We start from the raw sequence: 26,429 nt of genomic DNA on the forward strand, positions 1-26,429 counted from the left end.
CGGCCCTTGGAGTGGTCTTCATCCTGAGACAGACTCTGGCTTCGGAGTCTGATGGGTGGTGGCTTCAACTTGCACCTCGGCTTTTCTCCCCTGCTAAATCCATCGGAGGTGATGTAGCGCTGGCTGGCAATAACATACCCTTGTCCGACCATTGCCTCTGCGTCTAGCTCTGCCTTGCTGTTCTCTTCTTCATGGGCGAACTCGTCCTCCGCCACCATTTCCATGTTATGGGCTACCGTCGGATCTCGCCACCTTCTCAGCTTCTTCTTGATTTTAAACAGGTTATATGCTGCAAAGTCATGTTCTTTGTGCTCTGGCGACAGACACAGATTACAGACTTTGTGGGTGTCTGAATAGGCGAACGTTGACCTACACAGAGGGCATCTCCTGAATAAACTGTCTTTTTTAGCCTTCATTACCCAGAGACAAACATTCAACAGTGTGGAAGTTGATTGCTTTTACTCAATGTTTACACAGTTCCAGCGTTTGCAGGAGCCGTGTGTTAGTCTCCGTCGTAGGTCTATGATCTGCTGGATCAATCTGTCATCCGTAGGCCATATGGTCATTGACAACTACAGGGCTCCAACGCTGTCCGTCCAAGTTCAATGCTGGGTGGAGGAAAAAAAAACGATCAAAGGAACCGTTGTTCATGTGCAATGCCTCTAGGAGGAGGAGAGACAATGCACGATATAGACCGTAAAAGGCTTCCTAGAGAAAATTGCAGAGTCTGGGCCCAACACTAAATGGCAGGAGTATGCATAGCATGTGTATCTGCAGCAAACACATGCTACGAATACAGGGTTATGATCACTAAGCTCATTAGATACTATCCTAATGCTACTAATTAAACTAAAAAGTGAAACTGAAAGAAAAATGAAATCAATGGTTGAAAAGCAACCACACCATGTAAACATAGGCAGCAAACCCTATTAGACCTAGAATCCGGAGAGCAATTTAGATTACATTCATACAATATAGAGTTCAAAGGATCCAACTCTAGTTGGATCCAAGTGAAAAGACTTGCTAAAAATGCATCTCATTTTAGAGGAAGATAACAAGGATGGATGGTAAGATCTCCTAACAACATAAACCGACATGGGATTTAAAGCTCTCATTGAGATGATCTGGAAACAATTTCAAAGCACAATTCTTATTACTGTCACTTCATTCTTCATTTAGGAGCTTTCTCTGCCTCCTGGTGACAGGCAACTCCCAATCCATAGGAAGGTGGGCAAGCAGAACAAAATACATTTTCAAATTAGTCTGGGGTACATTCAGAATGCAAGTAAACACAAATCCAACTACCAAAAAATGAAAGATGTGAAAAATAGACTTTTTTTTTTACTATCTCCCAGCTTGTTTTCCTTTATTACGACCGGGCACACATATTTTGACTATGGGTACTAGGGAACTGCAGAACAGTCACAGTGCATATGCTCTGCCTTTTAAAACACGTTAACAGATTGGATAACCCCAAATGACTCATCTAACTTTAAAGTAAGGCCAAAGTAAAACGGCGTGGAAACAGCACCAGTAGCTTAAACGTTCACTATCATACGGTGATAAGTCATTGTAGGAAAAAGCTATGAAGATCATACACATACTGCTATAATATTTTTCAAAAATCAAATTCAATGGTGAACATAGATTGTTGCAAAGATGATTCTCTAAGAACTGGTTTGCTTCTGCTAGCAAGCCTGCACATTCATTCATTAGATTCTGCTGGGGTCTCTTCTCTCCAGCGACAGTAATTAGTGCTTTGACAAGGTGTGAAACCCTTGTTCCGGGTCAAGACAGGGCTAGGAAGCCTGCTAGCAGGATGGGTGCAAGAAGTAATTACTGGCTACTTATGATGGAATTTGGGAGAAGAGGGGACAAATGGCAGATCGCCCTGACAAAGAATTGGCTGGAACCTTCCTGAACAGCGTGTTTATATAAAAGGCACACAGGGAGGGGTTTAGGACAGGAGAGGGTATTGGTTGAGGGAAGGCAACATGTGAGATATTTGTTTTTTTCGAATTGGCATTCCTCAAATGTGAAATTGATTACATGGAACACCCTACTTGCCGACAGAACTCTGTGTTTGGATATAGCTATTGGATTGCACATTATGGTCCACTAAACTATATGTATTGCTAATGATTGTAATATAAAACGTCAATATATAAAAGGAGGCTATGCTGCCAGGGGGGCTCTGATGCTATTTTGCTCCAAGACAGCCTAACTCTGCTGCCAGCAGTGGGTGGTTTGACTTCAGGAGCAGATCGTCAGTATTATTAGCATAACTTTGCTCCCAGCATAGTATTGAGGGGGGTGCCCCATCAAAATATGACGGCCCAAGTGGAAATTCTGAGATCCACATACTAGCCAAGAGGTCCTATCTTTTCTAAAGACTCCCAGAGCAGTGTTTTCTAGGATAGCTTAGCAGAAAAACACCGGAAGCACTGAAAAAGTAGGTCTGGGGATTATTATTCTTTGAAATTAAGCTCAGAATTGTCGCCAAATCACTGCCTAATATATCCAATAAGAACACCAGCTCCCCAGAACACAGTTGAACATGAGAGAGGCAGAAGAAGCGGGCATACATTTACTGCTTGCCTCGAGAAGGATAGGGGAAAACCTTCTTGTACTCTTGCATTGGAAATACTCTCAAGGGACAGAGCAACTGTTCTCCTTTTAGCCGTGTGGATAGAAAAGCCTGAAGAGAGAGGCTCTTCTGTGGCAGAGAGAGCTTACCAATTGGAAAAAAACACAATACTGCTGGAGCCCACAATGGACTGAGTGGTTGAGCTTGCTTCCGACTCCTGCGCTATGGCGCGTTATCTCAAAGCCTCCCCTACCTGTTTGGGAGCTGCACAAGTAACAGCGATAGCTTTCCAACAGCTGTGCTTGCTTTTTCGCTCAGCCTTTTGACACCAAATTCAATACGGTGGGTCTGCAACGAACACGCATCCAGTCTCAAGGAGCCCTCACTGGCTACATCGTCAAGCATTGACCACGCTGGAAAATTCCAAGAAACATGACGTTTCTGCGTCTGAAGGTGTAAATTAAGACTGAAATGATGCAGCAAAGTTACCTCAGCAGCAAGGAAACCTCGTCAACCACATTTTTCAAGACCATCACTTTTGGCGTCTAAACCCAAGGCTTCAGAGGGACCCCAAAGAACAAGTATCAAACTTTAAGAGATCTCCACTGGCTACAGTATCCTGCCTTGACGTTTCTGAGGATTAGGACTGCCATAAAAAATAGACTAAGGCCTAAGGTACAATCTTTACTGATGTGACTGGCTAGAGTTATCCCACCCAAACGCCATGTCAGATAGGGGCACTTAGTGCTTTCTTGGTGTTGAACCTCTTTTCTCTGGGTTTAACCTCTTAATCGGACTTTGCACATTTTTATGTCGTTTTGTTTAATAAATGATACCCATTTTCATTAAATTGGGTTGGGGAGTTCAGTGGTATATTACTTGACATTAATATTGTTTGGTGCTGCAACCTACAATACATTTCTCTCCAGGAAAGAATGGTACTTTGTGCCATAGCTACCAGAGTGAAGCCAGGTTTTCTCATGGAACATTTGCTTTGGACTGAAAAGATACTAGACTACCAACGTGCTGAAACAATTTCCTCTAAATTAATAATTCAGATCTAACAGAATATAAACGTGGCACCCTTTTCATATAAAAATGCATGCTAAGAGGCAAAGTATCATTGCAACAGTTAATAGGGGCTGGTCTATCAAAATGTATCCCTGAAGAAAAATCCTCTCACATATCCTAGAGCAGACTTCAACGAGTAGCTCGTAAGCTACTGGTAACTCTCCAACTACCTGTGAATAACTCGCATGTGTGCAGCCCAGTCTACTAATCTAGAAGCTTTTGCTCTGTTGAATTAATATATGTATACCAAAATTGAAAAGGGAATATTTAAGATGAAAATGTATGTTTTTTGAAAACCCTTGATTCCCATGCTATATTTAAAACTGATATTTGAATCATAAATTACACAGCACTGAGAGATTGATGACTAATAATATTACCTTGGCGCCAAGGCCGTTCTTGATTACCCTTGAAGAGGCATTCAACATTTTAAAAGCCTTTTTACATTACTTCTGGTATTCCTGCACTGAGGTGATCAAGGCTAGTAATCTAGTGTGGACAATAATATCTTTTCTTATGTGTATGGCACTAATAGTAGCTATGGATTATTTTCAGTGAACATAATAGAACTTAATACTGTAGAGGTTAGAGGCCCCGGGCCTAGAGAGTATCCCACTTACACCCCCATTTCATTTCAAATATGTTCAAGTGGAATTGGCAGATATCTGTAGCCCCATACTTCAAGCCAGCATCAGTGCAATCATGAGACAAATGACTGCAGAGCTTCCATCAAATTACGTTTTTATCGAAGACGTAGAGGCAATTCTCTCTTCACGGCCTGGGACAATCCTTGAGGACTGCAGTAGAGGATAAATATCTGGTTTGGTTCTTTAGGACCTATCTGTGCATTAAATAAAGTGGTCCATACTATTTAAATCCAAAATATATCCAATTGTTCTGCCGAGGTTTTCATAACTACTTGCAAATAAGATGCAGAAAGTTAAGCTGCTCCCCCCACATCACATGGAGTGAATCTTCCATGGAGGATGGTGGGGTACCCTAGGCTCTTTACTCGGCTTATAAAATACAAGGAGATGATGGACGAAGTGCTGAAACGTTTCAGACACTCGCCCCCAGTCACAGATCTGGGTTGAATCCATCATCGTTCTTTAGCTCACTTCACCACCTCAGTTCAGACCCAGCTATTTGCAAACCAGTCTTGACCCTGTGCCTCATGGGAACAGTCCAGCCCAAACTGCCAAGCCAGGTCTTCCCTGAACCAGAAACAGCATCCTGGGACTGGTTAGTGGGTAACACCCTTCATCAGCCAGGCTCGCTTGAATCCAGTGGCAAAGTGAGTAAGGGACCCAAGTCTGGACATACCCTGCCAACCTAATTAAATTGGCCAAATCCAAGCCTAAAGAAATCTATCAGATTGTGAAAACCCTGACCAGGCTGCCATCACCATCATCAGGCAATGACAACTCATCCTTTCGTTGTGAGGAATTGGCCAACGCCTTTTTTCTAAAAGTAAATACAATCTATCTTTCCTTCTCCGACCCAGAAACAGAATTGTCCCCGCAAAAACCCAATCCACCGATTACATCAGAGATCTCCCTCCATAACAAATATCTGGACCATTTCCCAATGCTGCACCTTGACACTCTTGAGACCTTAATAAATCAAATCAAATCAGGCTCACCCTGTGACCCAGCCCCCCCCTGAGATGCTGACCCAAGTCAATAAAGCCATTCTTCCCAATCTAATGGAGCTGTTGAATTCTTCCATCACGAGTAGGATAGTCCCACAGTCCTGGAAACATGCCATGGTCCGAGCATTGTTAAAAAAAAACACCCTTGATCCAACGAATTTTAACAACTATCGCCCGATATCACTGCTTCCCTGGGCTACCAAGATCTTAGAGAAACACATCAACATCAGTGTAACTCAGTTCTTCGAGCACAACCATCTGCTCGACACCTCCCAGACTGGCTTTCGCCCAAAACACGGCAAGGAGACAGCCTTGTTGGCAGTGACAGAAAAGACTAGGCGGATACTCGATCAGGGAGGGTCAGTGGCAGTCATCCTCCTTGATCTGAGCGCCGCCTTCGATACGGTCAACCATAAAATACTTCTGGACCGCCTCCTCGATATGGGAATCTCGGGAGAAGCCCAGGAATGGTTCAGGTCTTTTCTATCTGACCGAACCTTCCAGGTCTTTGAAGGCACATCGGTCTCTTCGAGTAAGCCTCTGGGATGTGAGGTTCCGCAGGGCTCTTCATTGAGCCCTACGCTCTTTAATGCCTACATGAGACCGCTGGCTGGAATAGTACGTCCGCATGGTATTAACATCATCACCTATGCGGATGATACCCAGCTAGTGGTCTCTCTCGCACAAAGGAATAACCCACTACCGCAGTCCAACCTAACAACTTGTTTCGAGCATGTCAAGAGCTGGATGACTAAATCATGTCTGAAGCTCAACGACGATAAAACTGAGCTAATGCTTCTAGGCCCTCCAACTCTCTCCACTTTGGAGCTGTCATGGCCTCTGAGCATGGGCACAGGCCCCACTCCTAGAGATAACATCAAAAGCCTGGGGGTGTGGATAGATAAATCGTTGACCTTCAACATGCAGGCAACCAAAGTCTCTGCGACCTGTTTTTGCCTCCTAAGGATAGTAAAAAAAATCCTTCCACTTCTCCCCTTTGAGGCCAGACAGATAGTCATTCAGGGCTTAATTCAATCTTGCCTAGATTTTAACAATGCTCTGTACCTTGGGGCGCCGGAGTGCACCCTACAAAAACTACAACGTACTCAGAATTGTGCAGCTCGCACCTTACTTGGTACCCCACGAAGAACTTCAATACAACCTGGCATAAGAGCATTGCATTGGCTCCCCATTAGGGAGAGAGTTAAGTTTAAATCTCTGTGCATTGCACACCAGGCCTACTGGAAATCAGGCCCAGAGATCAACCACTCCTTGGTATCGCCATACGAACCCACCAAAGCTCTCCGATCTTCACACGCCTTCCTAGCCCAAATCCCAAGGATTCACAGAGCGAGGGCCGGAGGTCGATCCTTCGCATATAAAGCCCTGAAAATATGGAACACCTTACCACTTCATCTTAGAGCAGTCTCTAACCTTTTGAGCTTTCGCAAGAAGCTTAAAACCTATTTAATCAATAGTGTTGCCTCACCCCTCTTCTTTTTTCTGAGCACTGATGGTAGTTTTTAGCGCCTCAGGGCAGCTGCTAGCGCTCAATAAAAAATTTTCATTTCATTCATTTCATTTCATTTCATTTCAACTTAGGGCGAGCAAAGCAAACACAAGGAGATAGACGGAGCGCTGAAACTTTTCAGACACTCACCCCCAGTCACAGATCTGGGTTGAACCCATCATCGTTCTTTAGCTCACTTTACCAGCTCTCCTTAACCATTATCAATATTTATTTAACTAATTTCTATGCAATCATGGGCCCCATCAATATAAAAGTACAACACAATTTGACACTGGCCTCACCTTAACACAATTCATGGCATTAATGGGCAAAGGCTGCCACTTTCATGCTCATATTCTGAATTAGCACCCATCTGCTGCTCTTGAAGGAACAGTCAACCATACAATGGCCAAATCATTTACTACCCTAATGGTAGTAAGAAGGCGATGCAGCAGGTGTTACTAATAATTCCTGTACCCCGTTCATTGGAAAGGGGTTGGGAGGGTATTTGAATGATGAGGGTTTCTTAAGATATTTTCTTAAAAGACACATCCATTTGTATAAAAACCTCAAATGCCACAGAAGTTTAAATATTCATTGATATCTCCAAATCGGTTGGATGATTGTAATTACAATTCAAATCATTCTCACATTGGCACAGTGAGTCATTCAAATATTTTCCATTGAAAATCATTCAGAGATTAAATTCCTTTACTTATCAAATACTACATAATACACATTATCCCAACCTATTCATTATTCCAGACATCTTGTTAATGATAATTCTTTAATTCCAGCATCAGTTCAAGCATAAACAAGTTCACATTCCGAAATCCCTAGTCAGCTTATTTAATACAATTTTATCTTTGCCACGTAATTAAAAAAAAAAACGAAAGTTAATGCCACTGAGATCTATAAGCAAAATTCTATTATGTATGTAAAACCGTTCCAAAAGCATGCCACAAAGTACATCCCTATAATATCTACACGTAGGCTGTGATGGTCTGAAAATAAATTAAATAAAACAAATGCAGGGCTGAGCTCTGATTCAATCAATTTGTTGCTTGTGATTTCAATCTCAAAATGAATCATGCTTCTTTTAGGAGCAATCTCTTTTCGTTATTGACTGATCCTTTCACTACTAAGAGAGACCGTATACAGGCACAAACCAACAGGATCACATCTAAGACCATCCTGATAATGTACTGACATCACCTTAAGAGGATTATTGTTCAGTATTCTTAACCCCACTTTTTCATATCCCTGGCCATACCGCTGCAAACAACACGCACACACACTCTTAAACTTAAAAAATATTGTTTTGCTGTCGAAGCCAATTGTTTGGACCAATTTGTTCCTGCAATACAGGCATATGCTCTCTTAAAGGTGCATAAAAAAATCCTTGCGCTTTTCAGACCGTCATATCAATTCCAGAGCCTGTTATAGCTTCTCAGTGACACTAACTGCTTTAGAAGTCAATACTTCTTTTGTAAGACTATTTGAAACCTTTGAAGGTTTAAAAAGGCATTTGTGTGTCAAGTTCAATATATCCAACCTAAAACGTGCCTGTTTTGCTTTGAGGTATTACTTAATAAGCTCTGGATACACCAGTAATTCTTAAACAAGCATTGGAAAGGCCAATAGGTATTGGATTTGCCAATGCTCGTTTTCTTGACTATAGTTTAGCATTAATTAAGTGTTCTAATACAGCAACACTTTGGGCATCTGGGAACGGTAAATTAGTGCTTAAGTACAACAAAGAGCAAATTATTATGTTCACCTGTGCGTGCGGATACATGTGTGACCATTTCATAATTGTTTTTGCTATACTTTCACAAAAAAACATTTTAAGATGGTTAACTATGTGTATGGGCAACCATCTAGGAAAGGCTTTTGGTATAAAGTACAACACAAACCAAAGATGGTCATTTGTGAGGTCACGTCTCTACAAACATTGGAGACCATCTTGGATTGGGTTTAAAACCCATTTATAAACTGGTGTCACCAATTGTGCCCACACATGATGCGGTGTACTGCTAGTAGCAGTGAGAGCCTGATACTTTTTTGCGTACAAAGATGTTGGTCTTTTCAAAATAAACAAAAAGAAAAAATCAATTATAAACAAACAACAGTTTATAAAAGGGGAAAGATGTCCCCAGGGACTAAAGAGGAATAATATATAGCATTGTAGCCGCCTTCAGTGCAAAGACAAACTGCTGACACTCACAATGAGTGCGGCCAAGGGTGGACTCATTGCCCTATGATGTATAGTGCAGAAGCAAAATTTGAATGACAATACAACAGTCCAACAGATGAAAAGGGCTGATAGAATGTATGTAACTTTGCCAGATTTCGTTGGTGGAAAAAGGTATTTGGTAAAGCTAGACTTAAAACCTAGAATAAAAAATAAAAAAACTATCTTGACAGAAAAATGGGCGTGCTATAAAATACACTACCATTAAATAATACACATAGTTAACTAAAAATAAATGAAGTGTAAGAGCACATAGATAGGGAACATGAAATGAAACATAGTTAGCAACCAATTACTTAGGAGGGGTTGTCACATAAATATTTTAGGAAGGCAGGTCATATTACTATTAAATGTGTTTCTGGGCAGCATGTTGTTCTTGAAAGTAAATGGAAAAAAAATCTTACCAGATGATCTCCAGGGGAAAGACTTCTCAGTAGAGCTACACATGATTAAAAACAAATTATAAAATTAAAATTCAGATTAAAGGAGTTGCTTCAAACAAATATATTCCACTGCATTGATGACAATATGTTGTACATCTGTAGAAAAAACAGACAGTCAGGTTGTTTTACAACTCTCAGTAAATCAGCAGGAAAACATGACAGTATACCATTTCAGCTCAGATCTACTATGAATTGAAACCCCCCACTGGACAACTATCTAATCTGGGTTTACTTGACAATCTGTTAGTATGCTACCTTATTTGCATATGTACTTTTTCAGGACCTCATCCAAACATCCAGGATAAATTTCGGCAATACATTTGAAACCTTGACTGTATATGCTTACCTATACTAGGCCTGGGCGGTAAATTCTGTTTCGCTCGCGGAATTTACGGAATTTGGGTAATTTCGCGTTCCGCAGACAACGCGAAATTGCCCAAAATTCTGCGTTACGCAACTTCGCAAAATGTTTTGCTTGTTCGCGTTCTCAAAATGCGTGTTCACAAGATATTTCCCCCCGAGCACGCAAACAGCAATTGCGAACAGGAAAAAAGCATTGTGAACAAGCAATTCCGCGTGTTCGCAGAGATTTTTTTCTGTTTCGCAGAGATTTGAGTAACGCGATTATGCAAATTCCGCCCACCCCTGACCTATACATTACCATTACCAAGTCACAAATTAACGCACCATATTACAACTAATATTATGTAATTAGTCCAACACAAAGATGGTCACTACAACGCATGGAATAAATCTCCAGACGATAGAATCTAAGAAAATAAGTTACTTACCACTAACTGTGGTTCTACAGCATTGGTATCTTTCATAGATGCACATGCTTGAATCATTCCCTATCGTCGAAGTTGGAGTCCAACGGTATATATATATATATATATATATATATAAAACAGTAAGTAAAACTCTTACCTTGAAGTTAATGGAGAAAACATTCACTTTAATAGCTCATCAGAATCATTAGAAATGGCCCAAAGTCCGACCAATCAGGCAGCAGCACCCTTGGAACACTCACTACAGAGGCTCCTGGCTCTCAGATTATCTAGACAATTGAAATATACCCACATACATATAATTATATATATCCATATATAAGCAAGGCTTCCAGTTTTCCGTTTTTACTGTTTTTTTGCAGATAAATACAGACAGAAAAACAGAAAAATACAGAAAATTGGGCTTCTTGGGAGTGACTCCTCTTGATGCCTTTCATAAATTCCAGATCAACTGCTAAACAGATGAACACCATGGGGACTTAAAAACAGATGACATTCCCTTAAATACAGGCATGTGCTAACATGTATTTGTATATAATGTTAATATTCACCAGTCGGACAGACATCAAAGTATGAGTGCATGTTGATCAGTTACATAAATATGGAAATTACCATTTTAAGTCTCCGTTTATTTTCAAAATATAAAATAAATATGGATACATGCCAATAAAATGGCCAAAAAATAAATATGGATAAATACAGACAGAAATGTTTAAAAAATAAATACCATAAAACCGGGAGCCCTAATAATAAGTAAACACCTGCAAAAAACTGTGGGAGCCTCTATGGGGAGGAGGGTGGGCCGCATGTGAATCTATGAAATATATCAATACTGGAGACCACAGTTGAAGGTAAGTAACTTATTTTCTTCTCCAGCGTTGGATCTTTAATATATTCACATGCTTGAATCACAATAGTTAGCAGGGAACAGTATGTACAAATACATGCATGTGCCATATCATAGTAAAAGCATAATGTAAGGTGGGAAGAAAAAAAAGAATCTCACCTTATTGGAAAAGATGACGTAGAACTGCTTGTCCTACAGCTGCATCAGAGTTTTCCACAGCATCAAGACAATAATGGCGAGTAAAAGGGTGCCTGTAGGACCAGGTTGCTGCTCTGCAAATCTGTTGAATGGGCACACCGGCAAAAAGAGCTGCTAATGTGGAGACCACTCTGGTAGAGTGGGCCTTAGCTGCAGTAGATAACGGTTTTCCTGCTTGTTGATTGCAAAACTGTATGGCTAAAGCAATCCATCTGGCTATAGTCCGTTTTGAAACTGGAAACCCTTTTCTGAGGTCTTCAGAGGCGACAAATAGCTGGTCTGCCTTGCGATTGCTGGTAGTCTTCAGCATGTAGAATTTGAGGCATCTCTTGACATCTAATGAATGTAAGGATTTTTACGCTGGTGCTTGAGGATTGGGGTAAAATGTCTTTAAAGGGACAGGCTTGTTCAAATGAAAGTCAGAGGGTATTTTAGGGATGAACTTTGGATTTGTTTGGAGAATAACACAGTCATTCGTGAACTGAAGGAAAGGCTGTTGAATTATAAACGCTTGTATGTCGTTTACTTGCTTGGCTGAAGTAAGTGCTAGAAGAAGAGCTGTTTTCTAAGAGATGCATTTTAGCTCTGCCTTAGGAATGAGCTCAAATGGGTGTCTCATTAAATGTGATAACAGAATGTTGAGATGCCAACTAGTAGGAGGTATCCTCGGGGGCGGGAGGGGTGTACTGGGGGATGGGGAGCCCGAACAATCCTTTAAGAAACTGTTTTATGTGTCTTGAGGACCATAAAGATGGGGAAGCCTCTATGGGGAGGAGAGTGGTCCGCATGTGAATCTATGAAATATATCAATACTGAATACCACAGTTAAAGGTAAATAACTTATTTTCTTCTCCAGCATTGGATCTTTAATATATTCACATGCTTGACTCACAATTATTAGCAGGGAACACTATATACAAATACATGCATGTGCCATATCATAGTAAAAGCATATTGGAAGGTGGGAAGAAGAAGAAAAAAAAAGAATCTCACCTTATTGGAAAAGATGACGTAGAACTGCTTGTCCTACAGCTGAACCAGAGTTTTCTGCAGCATCAAGGCAATAATGGCGAGTAAAAGGGTGCCTGTAGGACCAGGTTGCTACTCTGCAAATCTGTTGAATGGGCACACTGGCAAACAGAGCTGGCAATGTGGAGACAGCTCTAGTAGAGTGGGCTTTAGCTGCAGTAGATAAGTTTTCCTGCTTGTTGATGGCAAAACTGTATGGCTAAAGTAATCCATCTGGTTATAGTCCGTTTTGAAACTGGAAACCCTTTTCTGAGGTCTTCATAGGCGACAAATAGCTGGTCTGCCTTGCGTATGCTGGTGTACTTAAACATGTAGAATTTGAGACATCTCTTGACATCTAATGAATGTAAGGATTTTTCCGCTTGTGCTTGAGGATTGGGGGATAATATCTTCAAAAGGACAGGCTTGTTCAAATGAAAGTTAGAGGGTACTTTAGGGATAAACTTTGGATTAGTTTGGAGAATTACACGGTCATTCGTGAACTGAAGGAAAGGCTGTTAAATTATAAACGCTTGTATGTCGTTTACTTGCTTGCCTGAAGTAAGTGCTAGGAGAAGAGCTGTTTTCTAAGAGATGCATTTTAGCTCTGCCTTAGGAAAGGGCTCAAATGGGTGTCTCATTAAATGTGATAACACAATGTTGAGATGCCAAAGAGTAGGAGGTATCCTCGGGGACGGGAGGGGCGTGATGGGGAGCCCGAACAATCCTTTAAGAAACGAATGTATGTGTCTTGAGGACCATAAAGATGGGGAATGATTGGTTTGCCTATATCTGGATATCGGGGCCTGATGGACCTTGATGGAAGAAGGAGCAAGACCAGATTTTGCTGGGTGAAGTAGAGACGGAAGTGTCTTTTCTGGTAATGAATAGAAAGGATGGACTTCTGAGCTGGAACACCAGATACAAAGCGTCTTCCACTTGAGTTTGTATGTTGTGGTTATGAACTGGGCTATGGCATTGGCAAGGACCTTTCGATAATCAGTGGTTGATGACGAGTGCGTTGACACGGCCTGTTTCAAGATCTACGTCGACGTTTTAAGCAGTGTCGTCATTGGAGTGGAAGACTTCATCTTTACCAAAACTATGGTTGACGGAGATTTCGATGACGACATCACCAGTTTGGATGGTGGTGAAGAGAAAGTGTTCCCAGAGCTGAAAAGCTGCAGAGAAGATAACAAAACGCTGTTTCTGAGAAAAAAACTGTTCTGTCAGAAGGCAAGAAAATAGAAATACTGAGCAGAACTCATATGAACTCCCATAACACGACGTGTCATGTGTCGTAGAAAATCTGAGAGCCTGGAGCCTGACTGATTGGACTTTGGGCCATTTCTAATGACTGACAAGCTTTAAAGTGAAGGCTTTCTCCATTAACTTCAATGTAAAGGTTTTACTTACTGCTTTACAGATACTGGAGAATTGCTATTGACAAATATGACGATAGGAGTGTATTGTCTTACTGGAAAGGGATCTAATCCTTTTAGAAATATTAAAAACAGATATGAAAAAAGGAATACATTATTCACCTGTTACACTAATGCTCAATAGCAAATATGCCTTAGTAAGCCATACCTGTATGCAACCAGGTGCCTCACCAAAGGAAATTTATTATGGCTTTACTTCACTTATAAAAAAAAATGTTTAATTCTGAGTAGCCAGAGTTATGACTGTTAGTGACCGGTTGCTTAATGAATGGAGGAACTGCGTAAAGCAGGACTTTATTAGCTGCTAAGATGGAAGTGCAGGTTTTTCACACTCTTCTACCCATATACATTCATTCTCAGCATGGTGGTAAACTCTAAGGCAGGAAATGACAGAAGGATGGCAGCATTAACACCCACCACTGGTCCAACAAAAAGATTTCTGAAGACTACTGGCCCAAAAATAATAATAATCAATCATGAGAGTAGCAATTACAGCACGAGCAAGAGATACTCAAAGTTTATGTACAAAATATGCATCAATTGTTACCAGTCTTTGAAAAGGTGGTGGTGCTGCCTTTCCTCTAATCAAGCAGGCAAGCATGCCTCCAATGAAAGAAGCACATGAATGGAGTTACTCTGCCATTTAGGACCAGGAGGCTATCGAAGAAGTTACAAAACTTTTTAGAAGACTGTCTGCCAAAGACATTACCTCCACTGATAACACAAGGTGTGGGCAAAAAGCTTCTATAAATGCAGGACTTTTCTTCAGTCTGTTTCTTATCCCACAAAAGAATGTTTTGAAGACAAGTATATTTAAAAAACCTATGCACACGATAGGTTAATTAGAAATATTACTAGCTTTTTTTAATGTATACTCCAAAACATTAAGTGGCATATTAGATCATAAAGGCACTACAAAAGGAGTCCTTGGGCAGGAAGTGGCAAACCACATCACATTAATTGCCACACATCATGCTCTTTGCACAAGAGTGTGCAGTGCTCTACCTCATGCCATTATGCACATCTGTGTAATCATAGGAAAAAGATCCTTTTAGTTAAACAAAAATAAACAATAATAAAAAAGCAACTATGTTACTTAAGGACCAAGTGTTCACTGCTCTGGGAGTTGTAGTAAATCTCCCAGTTTAGTTCATTTATTTGTCATCAACTGTGCATGGGAACAGTATGTAAAGGTTTATAGTGAATGGTCATCAACTGTGCATGGGAACAGTATGTAAAGGTTTATAGTGAATGGTAAGGCGCTAAAGTGGAGGGCTCAGAGGCAGTGTAGGTGTGGTTATCTGTGTGCCTGTGTGTATTTGTTAGTAATACATTTCCAGAAATATAAAAGTGTGTTCAAGCAAACTGCACTTCAGAATTTGTCACTCTCTTCCTTGCTCCCTCCACGATGCAAGACCAGCAGATATGTTCAGAAAATTCCCTTCATTTTCCCTAATCCAACAGACCCACCAAAAGATAGCTATTTACTAATTTAATAACGCTTGAAAACATCACAAAAAATGTGGGGGGAAGAAACTGTTTGCCAAAAAGTCAAAGCTACGGAAAAGCAGTGTATTTCATCAAACTGAGGGTGAAGTGATTGTATACAATATTCTAAGTTAGTTCTGTTGCTTCTGTCCATGCTGATGAAGGAATGTCTAATCTAGGATTTTAACAGTTTTGTAGGACATTGGAACGTCACATCACTCAATGTACATATGATTGATGTTTGTTTATTTTGGGTCCTGAGTTCAGACTTAACGCTGAATTGCTTGCCACATCCTTGCTTCAACATTCATTATTTGGTCTATAAAGCAGGCAAGGTAATAAACTCCCGACCATAACATGAGGGTCTCGGTCCTGGCTTGGAAACCATCATTAGGGTTTTTAGTACTGATAGAATGTATCACAAAATAAAAAACATCTTACCTGTGGCTTTGCGGTACTACTCATCTGATTTTTACTGAGGCCCTTGACGACTATACAAAGCTGGTATGAATTTGAATGTGTTAAGTTATGAATATTTTGGATACACCTTCACCCAAGTTGAATCCTCCCAGAAAGGTGGACACCAACATTTGAAGTCAGAAATGTTAAAGAAATACCCATAGCTACGTATGGTTGCAGTTTATGGACTTTGAATTCTGATTTTAGGATTAACATCGAATTGCTAGCCTCTTCCATGCTGCAAGTTTGTAGCGATAGTGTGAGCTCAAACAAAGTTTATACAACTACACCAACACGGTTCTTCCCTATTCTGGAAGCAGGCTTAGATATGTGCTGTTGGAAATGACCAACAGAATGACACTCTTAATTATGGCACAAAAAGATTTACATCAGTCAAAAATAATCTAATTAGTATTTGTGAGGCTGATTGTGTTGTAAGCAAATTTGAATCTAGGCTATGAATGGGCATTAAGGTGAATTAAGAAGACGTGGTAGTTGAGCATGGCCTGGTCAAACTTATATGCAATAAACTCGTACAGACAAAAATAAAGAGACCAGTAAATAAAGGTTGAACAAGGCACAGATGCCCGCATCAAGATTCACCAATATGCCAGTGATACACAAATCTACTTAAAACTCTCTTCTGCTTCGGTCAACCAATGCCGCAAGCACTAACTGCACATCATTCAGACCTGAATATACATTGCCTAAAAGAAGCTCGACCAAACCAAAACAGAATTCCTGTTATTTGCAGAACAAACAAGAAACATTATAAACCTGGATCATGGACATGAAGCTTGATGGCTTCGTACCTCAACATTTACCAAATGCCAAGTCACTTGGATTCACCGTGGACATCCCCATCACTTTCAAGGAACATACAGCTAAAAAAAACAAACAAAACAAAGACCGCCCTGTACAAGATCTCGCCTCTAAATAAAGAACAACAATATATTCAAGAAATCTACTTCAGACCTGCTGTTCAAGCCCTCATACTATCGCTCCATGGCCTTCCAAACACCATACTGGCAATCCTCAATTTCACATACTGCATCGTGTCTCATACAGGGCCTGAAGAAATATCATCACATCGCCACAATCCTTAAGGAACTCCATTGGGTCTCTCTTGCCAGCTTGCATAATCTTCAAAACCGGATGCATAATTTACAAGGCCATCAAAACTAGCACCCAGCTTATTTTGCAGACAAGCTCATAATCTGGTGTTCTTGGCACACCTGCAGCCACAATGTCGATGGGTTAGAGATTTAGGGTCTTACTTCGAGTATGGCAGATGGAATACTCCAACAACTTCAGAAAACCTGTCCACTGTGTTACAGAAGTGTATTACTGCCTATGGCGCCTGTAATAGAATAGACTGGATATCGCTCATATTTTGACCCATCCCCCAAAATCAAAATACGCCTTTAAGAAGTGCAAAAAAGAAAGAAAAAAAAAAACAAGACAGCAAGTCTTTTCAATCCATGCACCCCGAATCTGGAACAACAACCCCATATTCATAAGGACCTGTACATTGCTGCTCCAACTTAGGCAACAGTATAAGACGTATCTATTTAAAGAGCACTACACCAGCAACCTCGCCTATCACTCATTAACTGTATGCTCATCAGCAACCCTTCACAGTGTTATTCTGCTTTCTGGCTAAATGCCAGCTATAAAAATAGCATATACATGCATAAGCACATACACAGGAGACGGGAGGAGGGGCCCAACAGCTTTGACGATTCTTATAATATTTAGTCAAATTGGAAGAAACTCCAATTTTATGACTTTTATTGAATTCAACTGCAACTGTTTTATTTCTTGATACCTGAATCTCGAAAGTACCACTGTGAACGAGAGGGAGATGTAAAGATACTGAATAAATAGCCACATCTTTTGATTTCTACTGTACTGCGAGAACTCTGGTCTGACTTGAAAAAAAGAGAAAAAATTCCAACGCTTTCTTATGATAGTTGATAACAGTTGGTAACCTATGCTTACCTTAAGAGAATCCAGGGGAAAGCAACTGACTACTAGAATGAAAAACTGTAGTGGTGACCAACTGCAGAGTTGGAATGTAGACACCACTACAAGAACCATTAGAAATGCAAAGCACATGCCTTGAAGATTGACCTCGCTTTGATAGGCTGCTAAAGTGACTTCCTCAGCAATGGAATTCCCAAGTAGAAGTTATGAACCTTAACCAGAAACCTAACTATAGCATCCTGGATGAACTGACTGCAGCAGAGAAGCTCCCGCAAGTCCGAGGACAACAGGTGTTTCATAGAGCCAGTGCACTTCACACGTGCCACGCAGCAATAACAATTTTAACAGTGGAAGTCATTGGAAGTAAGAGGAGCTAAGAACCATGTTATGTGGTAACAGTTGTGAATTTATTTGAAGCTCATGGTCAGTCCTGCTTGCACTGGCAGGACGATGAACAAAACTTTACTCTTGCAACAAACATACATATCTCTGGTGGTAGAAAGATCATTTTGTTGTGACAAAATTGAATATGGCAACATTCAGTGCAAGGAGGAAGTTAAGTTGTATGCTTTTTTCCCCTCCTAGTATCATATCCAAAGGGAGAAACATTTGATAAAAATAATATGTGTACTGTTGCGTATGAAACAGAGGAAGGAGATGATGATTCTCACAGATCAGCACAGATACAAGGCAATTGCACTTTTCTCCAAAAGCTGTCAAAAAAATGAAAGCGATGTGGTAGTAGAATTGAGAAAGAACCAACAAATAGCTCAAAATTAGTTAGAAACATTGCCAGGTGTTATGCCTGAAATAAAGGAAAAAGACAGATCTTTAAATCTCACCTACTGGTCTGTTGTCGAAGATCTAGTGTGGACCATACCAAAACTAAAGAACATACTTCGGGTTAGCTCACTGCTATCATTTGCGAGCTTACAATCTTATTTGCTTGCTTCTTATTCAATAGGTTTCTTGCCACTAGTGCACTTCCCTCCCTAGGAACACAGCTCTTTACCACCCTTTGACTGCATGCCTAGTATCCTTCAACATCTAAAGTCGGGGAACTACTTTGTTCATTTTCACTGAGCTCTCTATAGAAGCATGTGCTTTCTTTCTCTTTTTATATGGTAGTTCTCCCTCATTTCCCTAGCCCATGCTCTCAGTGTTGCTCCCCACCTCTCTCAGCTCAGCGCTAAAAACAGAAAAGGTAAATACTTTTTTGGGGCTTTGGAACACAAAGGCAGTATTTAGTGTGCAATCAATATTTGAATGTCAGAATAGGAGAGGACTCTTCTCTGGGAGGCCTAACAATCTGCTTCTGGCCTGCTAGAGAGCACCAAATGGTCTGAGTATTTGCTGTTCCATAATAAAATATATTATTTTTAAAAGCTGGTAATTTCAAAGAATTGCAGACATGACTTACTTCATTATGGTAGCTTTTTTTTGCCTTACACCTCCACGATGCCCTCTCTTTCATGCCTACCCATTGTTTTAGATTGTAGCTCTAGAGTTTTAATTATTGATAAGTATTTGTATGGGTACGTCTGTGTGTTATAGAAGTGTACTTTTGTCCGGCATTACCAGCGGATCGAAGAACTACACTTGGAAATCAGTGGGAACACAACTTCCCACCTTACATGAGGGAAGTGCTAGTGAAGTGCCGGATAGTCCACAGATAATGTTGGAGCAGGCAAGTGTGCTCTTGCATGCATAGTATACAAATATGGAATTGTATTCATGCTCCTGAAACCCGTGGCATAAAGATCACTATAAAAATTGGACTGTAGGGTGGAAAGAGTTATGGACCATCGAAAAAGCATCATGCTTTAAGATGATATGGAGTTTTGGTAAAATGTGAACACATGGCAATTTCACGACCCTGATATGCTGTAAAAATCCAGAGGTCAATTATAAAAGCAGCTGTAGGTGACTAGAACGGGTAAATTAACATTGTAAATAGGAATACTGCACTCTTACAGTCTTTTAGATTTATTGCAAAGAATCGAGAACATTGCATAAATAATGTAAAGATCTTCTATTCATACATCAGCAAAACCTTTACTAAACATATTATCCACACAGCTGTGATTAAGTGGGACATCTCTATCGAAGTAGCATAATTCAGACAAGAAAAACGAATACAGTTATATGTCCCTTAAAATGGCTCTAAGGCAGGTTTGAAATATTATCCCAGCGCCCTCTGATGCATTGCCAGGCGGCAAAAGTAACACAATTTGCACTAGAACGCAGAATATGCCAAAAAACAGAGCTGGTACTGAAATCCAATACCATGACTACAATTTAGAAAAATGATAAAATAGTAACAGGACTTTTGGATCTGGAGCAGTAAAACAAATATTGTACGCCTGATGTGTACCTCGATCCTGCTGAACAAATCTCCCAGCCTGACACGTTGGTCCTGGCCAAACAATTTAGAACAATTCAAAGAGTTTGGGTCAAGCTGCATCTGAAAAATAATATCACTCAACGGATATCTCTGGATCTGGCCCAGTCACCCAAATCCCCATGTGACAAACTGATCTTGGAATACATAAAAGGACAGATTTGTGAAATGTGTAGATAAGATGGCTTAGTGCCTGCAATTTGAGGAGATATGGATATTTTAGAATAGTGATGGCTGCAAAACCTGTAGTCTGTAGCATCGGTCCGAGTATGAAAAAATATGGGTAATTCTAAAAGGGTAAAATGGACAACAAATTATGTAAATCTTTGTTGTGGCCTGCCAAGACAATAATCCCATTTCATACCAATTTAAAACTTGTGAACTCGAAAGGAAAAAAAGGCAAGTCCTACAAGTCAAAACCTCAATCGGTAGAATACTGTTGCACTAGCTGGTGCAAGTGTCTTACTGTGGTAGAATACACCAAGGTCCCTTAAAGACCATTTGACCAAGTAGCTTTACATCGAAATGACTGCAAATCATATCTGGACACTGGTGAGAGGTCAGAAGTATGCAAGTACAGAAAGTTCTTATACCGCTTCCTGATGCAGGCATCCCACGCAATGACAGGAGTATGTGCTACTCTGAGATATGCCTCATCATATGATGTTTTGATGTGGTATTGGCCTACAAGACAAGTGGACAAGAAGAAAAAAACTGATCCTGTATGCAAGATGCAACATGTCCCACCAATAAATGCTCATCCAGATGCTAAAGGTCAGTGTCTCTGAACTTTCTTGCTATCCAATCCATCAGTCATAAGTAGTCTGGTGCGAGATTTCTCAATTGTGAAGGCTTCACACTCTGGAACTTGCTCTCCTCCCCCCTCTAAGTTTAACAAGACTTATTGACATTTAGCAAAGGTCTGAAAAACTACTTGCTTAATTATAGATATAAGTCCACGTTACCATGGTAATTTTGCAATACAGTGGAGGAGAAAAGTAAGGGGGATAAACCTTGTGACCATGGGGAGGCAGAGCGGAACTAATCCCGAAGGTGGGGTGCCAAATAAGACGCTCATGGATTGGAGTTTTTTTTCCTTCAGTGTCAATATTCTGGGAAACCCAAAGCGGGATTCTAGAGCGCGAAACGTTTCCTGAAGAGTTTCATTTTCAGCACTCTTGTGAAGGCTAGTAGATTACGTAAGTTTTTAATGCAAGTGTCCAGAGAGTTCCACGAAGAGGTTCTATGGGCTATTACCATTTATCTTTCCAACTTAAGCATATAAATTTGATTTGTGGTGTTTGATTCGAGCAGGCAACATAAAACAAGAGGATGGAGATTGACTGGACCTGTTCTAAAAACGATTATAATGTGTTTACATTCAGCCTTAACACACCTAGATGTACATTAGTATGTGCTAAACTCTTGTACGAACATCTGGGTGGTATATGCAGTACAGTTTGTTTTGATGTTGTCTTTCTTCTTGCAACAGACCTCCAACCCCATCTAATGCTTCAAAAAACTTTGTAGTGAGTGCTGCATATAATATATATATTTATACACATATATCCATATACACACATTCAAAGCATGCAGGAGACATATGGGTGCTTCAGTAACACCCCAAACACTTTTCTTCACTGGGTTCCTTAAAATGCGCCGACTCCCCACTTTGGAGCATCTATCTTTGCTACATCAAGAACTAAAGAAATTAAATAAAGCAAACGAGCAGAAGCCTGATACCACTACGAACAGTATTCACATATTTGGGAAATCCTGAAAGTGAAACGGGGAAGCCGTGGTTTTATGGAGAATATACACATAGTATCTAGGCCTTAACAATATGTGCGCTGTAGGTGGAGCCAGTGCTTAAGCCCTTCGATGCTCATGACGAGCTCAGCTCGTCATGCAGTACACTGCTCGTGTGCTCATGACGAGCTGAGCTCGTCATGAACAATGGGAATAAATCAGAGGTAGCACAGAGGGGGAATTGCTGCAGCACTGATGGTGTTAATTTGTAAAAGAATGAGTGCTGGTTCCTAAAGTTGAGTTCAGAAGCCCACGAGCAGGGTCATTAAATGTCGGCACGCTGAATATCAAGGCTATGTATTCTTAACCCTTTCGATGCTCATGACGAGCTCAGCTCGTCATGATGCACAGTTGAGCTGTGCTGATGACGAGCTGAGCTCGTCATGACACCAGCAAAATGGCAATTTCCAGCACAGCAGGGGGAAAACGCCTAGCAGCCAAGGTGTTAAATACATCTCATGCCTCATTCATCACTACCTGCCACTCCCTGTCCCACAATCGCTCTCTTACAGATCCTGTTCTCTTCCTCTTGTGACCGTTTTTTCTCTTCCTCGGTCTTTCCGCTCCCTCCGTCTTTCCGCTGTGTGTGTTTTCCCTCTCTTGCTGTCAGTAAATGTCTCATGAGTACCGGTGGGCCCTACTGGCTCAAATTAGCACTGAGTGAAGTGGAAAGTTGCACCCACATCTACCAGCCAGGATAGGAGTAGAATTTGAGGCTACAGCGCAAATCTGGAGCCCAGTGGCTACTGGCAACCACTTAGTCTTCCTGTAACCTACAACCAACCTGGGGGTAGAGCTGCTGAAGGAGTACTGCTGTATTACAAAACAGAGGACTGCTGGAGATTAGGAGAAAAAAAATAAAACACTCGCCCCAAACATGTATAAAAAAAACCGAAGCCAATTAATTCACTCTGCCTGTGCTATTTAATGAGGTTCATTTCAGGCTAACCATGGCAATCCATTGGCAACGCACAGGATAGGCTGTGACAAAAGCACTTAATGCTTGTTTTGTCCTTCAAACCATAAACTCTCGGTTAACGAAAAAGAAAAAAAACAGGGAAAGAGGCACAGGGACAAGAAGAAGAAAATTGAAAATCAAAGCACATCCGCATCCTGAGTGGCAGCTGTCAGGAAACTGGCAGACAAAAGAGGATGCAGTGCCAGAGCTGCAGTTATATGAAGAGCTGAATGGTGGGGACTGAAACGTGACTTGTATAGAAGAGTTTCAATTTTATCGCTACAGCCAACACCGAACTACAGAGCAGCAGAGCTTTTGAAAAGATCACTGAAAATATGCTATTCTCACACTAGGTCTTAGGTCAGTGCTAGTTAAGTCCCATAGTGATGACTAAGTAGTAATTATTTTGGACTTTGATCTTCTGTTTGCACAGGTATGCTTTTGTCAGTGAAAAAATGTATATGCCCATATGCCATAAAAGCACATCAAGACATCCGGGACCTTGTTATGAAACTGGTGAAGTGCCATCCCAAGTAACATAAAAATAAAAAAAAAGTCCTACCATTCAATAGGTACAAATAAACCTTTAATGCTCTTCAAATAATTTACTGAGTACTTTTATTCAATGTTCTATAAATCGTTAATACAAAGATGCACATATGTTCTTCATTCATCTAAAGATCAGTTACATTTAGAGATCAACTGCATTTTATATATACTTGTACTCTGCAGGTTTCACCACATTTATATAAAACAACTGCCCCCACTCAAACCCATCAAACTCACTAACTTTCAATCCATTCATTCATTCATACTGATAAAAACACACATTCTATTGATTTCTTAAAAATGGCAACTCATATAGCAACTCAATCAATTATAATTCACAAACATGATTACTCTAAATTGTCTTAAACAAATGTACAGAAACATCAAAAATGTCCCAGGGTTCTACATACGATTATGTAAGCACAATTTAGCAAAAAACATATACATAAACAAGAACATTATATACCGTCAAGGAAATAACCTAAAACTTCATTGTGTCAGCCAACACTTTAATATTGCACGTAAATCCAAAAGTTGATATATCAAAAATACATTTGTGTTGTTTATTTATACAAACAATGTAAAAACAAGTTATCCTTAAAAAGATAAAAATTATGAGCAGTTCAAACACATTTAATTACAGAAAACAAAAATCGACGCAGCGTTTTGGTGATATTCGATTGATGTTTCACCTTCTTCAGGACAGTTTTCTAAACAGTGGAAAATATGTTTGTTATTATTCAATACCCGTGTTGCTGACACCAAACTATCATAGCTTTCTACCAAAATCCATTCTGATCTGTCACTTCATTATAATTTATTCTAATGTTTACCAAATATCCATTTATAACGGCATTTAATAAAGATACATACTGCGATGTACATTCTAAGCATTTCATTAATAAATGTCAAACAAACATATTTAGTATATCTCCACCTCCACCATTTGAGAACGGAGTTATTTTAATTTATGTGGGTAGGCACCACTACATCTAAATTTCTTAAAGCAACAATTCTATTTCCAAATATCTCAGTCTATATTATGGTCCATTAAGGGTGTTAATAGTCTTTCACCCTACCTCACTGTTTTCGTGGGGGTTCTACAGTGTCTGTGGAGTACTCCTTTGCAATGGGGGAATCACTCACAATGAATATCTATAAACAATATAAATTATATTCTCAGACATATCATCATAGCCTCACTGGATTCTACGTCATCTCAGACTGGTGTATTATACATACCAATTATAATGTTTTCAATTTATAAGGACCTTGGATGGAGCCACCGTGTCTTTGTATTTAAAAATGCACTAGGCACATGCTGTAACAGTCAACAAAAAACAAATAGACATATTGACTCATCCAATAAAAAGGCTATTAACTTGCCTAAAAAGGCAAGTTAATAGCCTTTTTATTGGATGCTTTACTTACTGATAAAAGCTAAAAAGTCTTGTTGAGTCAATATGTCTATTTGTTTTTTGTTGACTGTTACAACATGTGCCTAGTGCATTTTTAAATACAAAGACACGGTGGCTCCATCCAAGGTCCTTATAAATTGAAAACATTATAATTGGTATGTATAATACACCAGTCTGAGATGACGTAGAATCCAGTGAGGCTATGATGATATGTCTGAGAATATAATTTATATTGTTTATAGATGTTCATTGTGAGTGATTCCCCCATTGCAAAGGAGTACTCCACAGACACTGTAGAACCCCCACGAAAACAGTGAGGTAGGGTGAAAGACTATTAACACTCTTAATGGACCATAATATAGACAGATATTTGGAAATAGAATTGTTGCTTTAAGAAAATTAGATGTAGTGGTGCCTACCCACATAAATTAACCCCTTCGCTGCTCATGACGAGCTCAGCTCGTCATGAGGCACACTGGTCGTGCGCTTATGACGAGCTGAGCTCGACATGAAACAATGGGATTCATCCATCAATCAGCACCGGAGGGGAAAAGCCATAGCAGCCAAGGTGTTAAAATAACTCCGTTCTCAAATGGTGGAGGTGGAGATATACTAAATATATGTTTGTTTGACATTTATTAATGAAATGCTTAGAATGTACATCGCAGTATGTATCTTTATTAAATACCGTTATAAATGGATATTTGGTAAACATTAGAATGAATTATAATGAAGAGATAGATCAGAATGGATTTTGTTAGAAAGCTATGATAGTTTGGTGTCAGCAACACGGGTATTGAATAATAACACATATTTTCCACTGTTTAGAAAATGGTCCTTAAGAAGGTGAAACATCAATCGAATAGCACCGAAACGCTGCGTCGACTGTTGTTTTCTGTAATTAAATGTGTTTGAACTGCTCATGATTTTTATGTTTTTAAGGATAACTTGTTTTTAAATTGTTTGTATAAATAAACAACACAAATGTATTTTTGATGTATCAACTTTTGGATTTACGTGCATTATTCAAGTGTTGGCTGACACAATGAAGTTTTAGGTTATTTCCTTGACGGTATATAATGTTCTTGTTTATGTATATGTTTTTTGCTAAATTGTGCTCACATAATCGTACGTAGAACCCTGGGACATTTTTGATGTTTCTGTTGATCTTACCCAGTCCCTATTGTAATTAGTAGGGTACCTCCCTTCCTTTGTAAACCTTAAACAAATGTAGCCATACAATTGCAACAATTGTATACATTTCTGTTGGTTTTTACATTCTGTGGATATCATTTGTGTGGCCATACTGACTGTTTAGTGCTGTCCCAGTGCATACCACTCCACCAGTTTACGAGCAGCCCATGGTTCTTGCGCCCGCATTTCCTAGGCATGAGAATACCAGGTCAAGCCTTACCAGGTGCAGATCAACACATTGTAATGTCACGGGCAGCAAAGGGCAGGGGCACGGAACCACCTAATACCCAGAAACACGAGACAGTGGAGTATGCAAAGCCTCCCCTGCCCCCAAGGAACACCCCACGCCCCATCCCATATTGCACTCA

The 26,429-nt window shown here is 40.1% G+C and overlaps 1 protein-coding gene across 1 annotated transcript in view; it reads right to left on the minus strand.

Moving 5' to 3' along the window:
• The window catches only part of LOC147731564 (plakophilin-4-like), a 387,101-nt gene that overhangs the window by 23,120 nt on the left and 337,552 nt on the right, over positions 1-26,429 (minus strand). Inside the window, exon 5 of the mRNA XM_086954215.1 lies at positions 9,478-9,512. Coding sequence (XP_086810341.1) covers positions 9,478-9,512 — 35 coding nt within the window. The remainder of the gene's footprint in view (positions 1-9,477; positions 9,513-26,429) is intronic.

Source organism: Lissotriton vulgaris, chromosome 2_1 (genome assembly GCF_964263255.1).
Source record: "Lissotriton vulgaris chromosome 2_1, aLisVul1.2, whole genome shotgun sequence".
NCBI lineage: Eukaryota > Metazoa > Chordata > Amphibia > Caudata > Salamandridae > Lissotriton > Lissotriton vulgaris.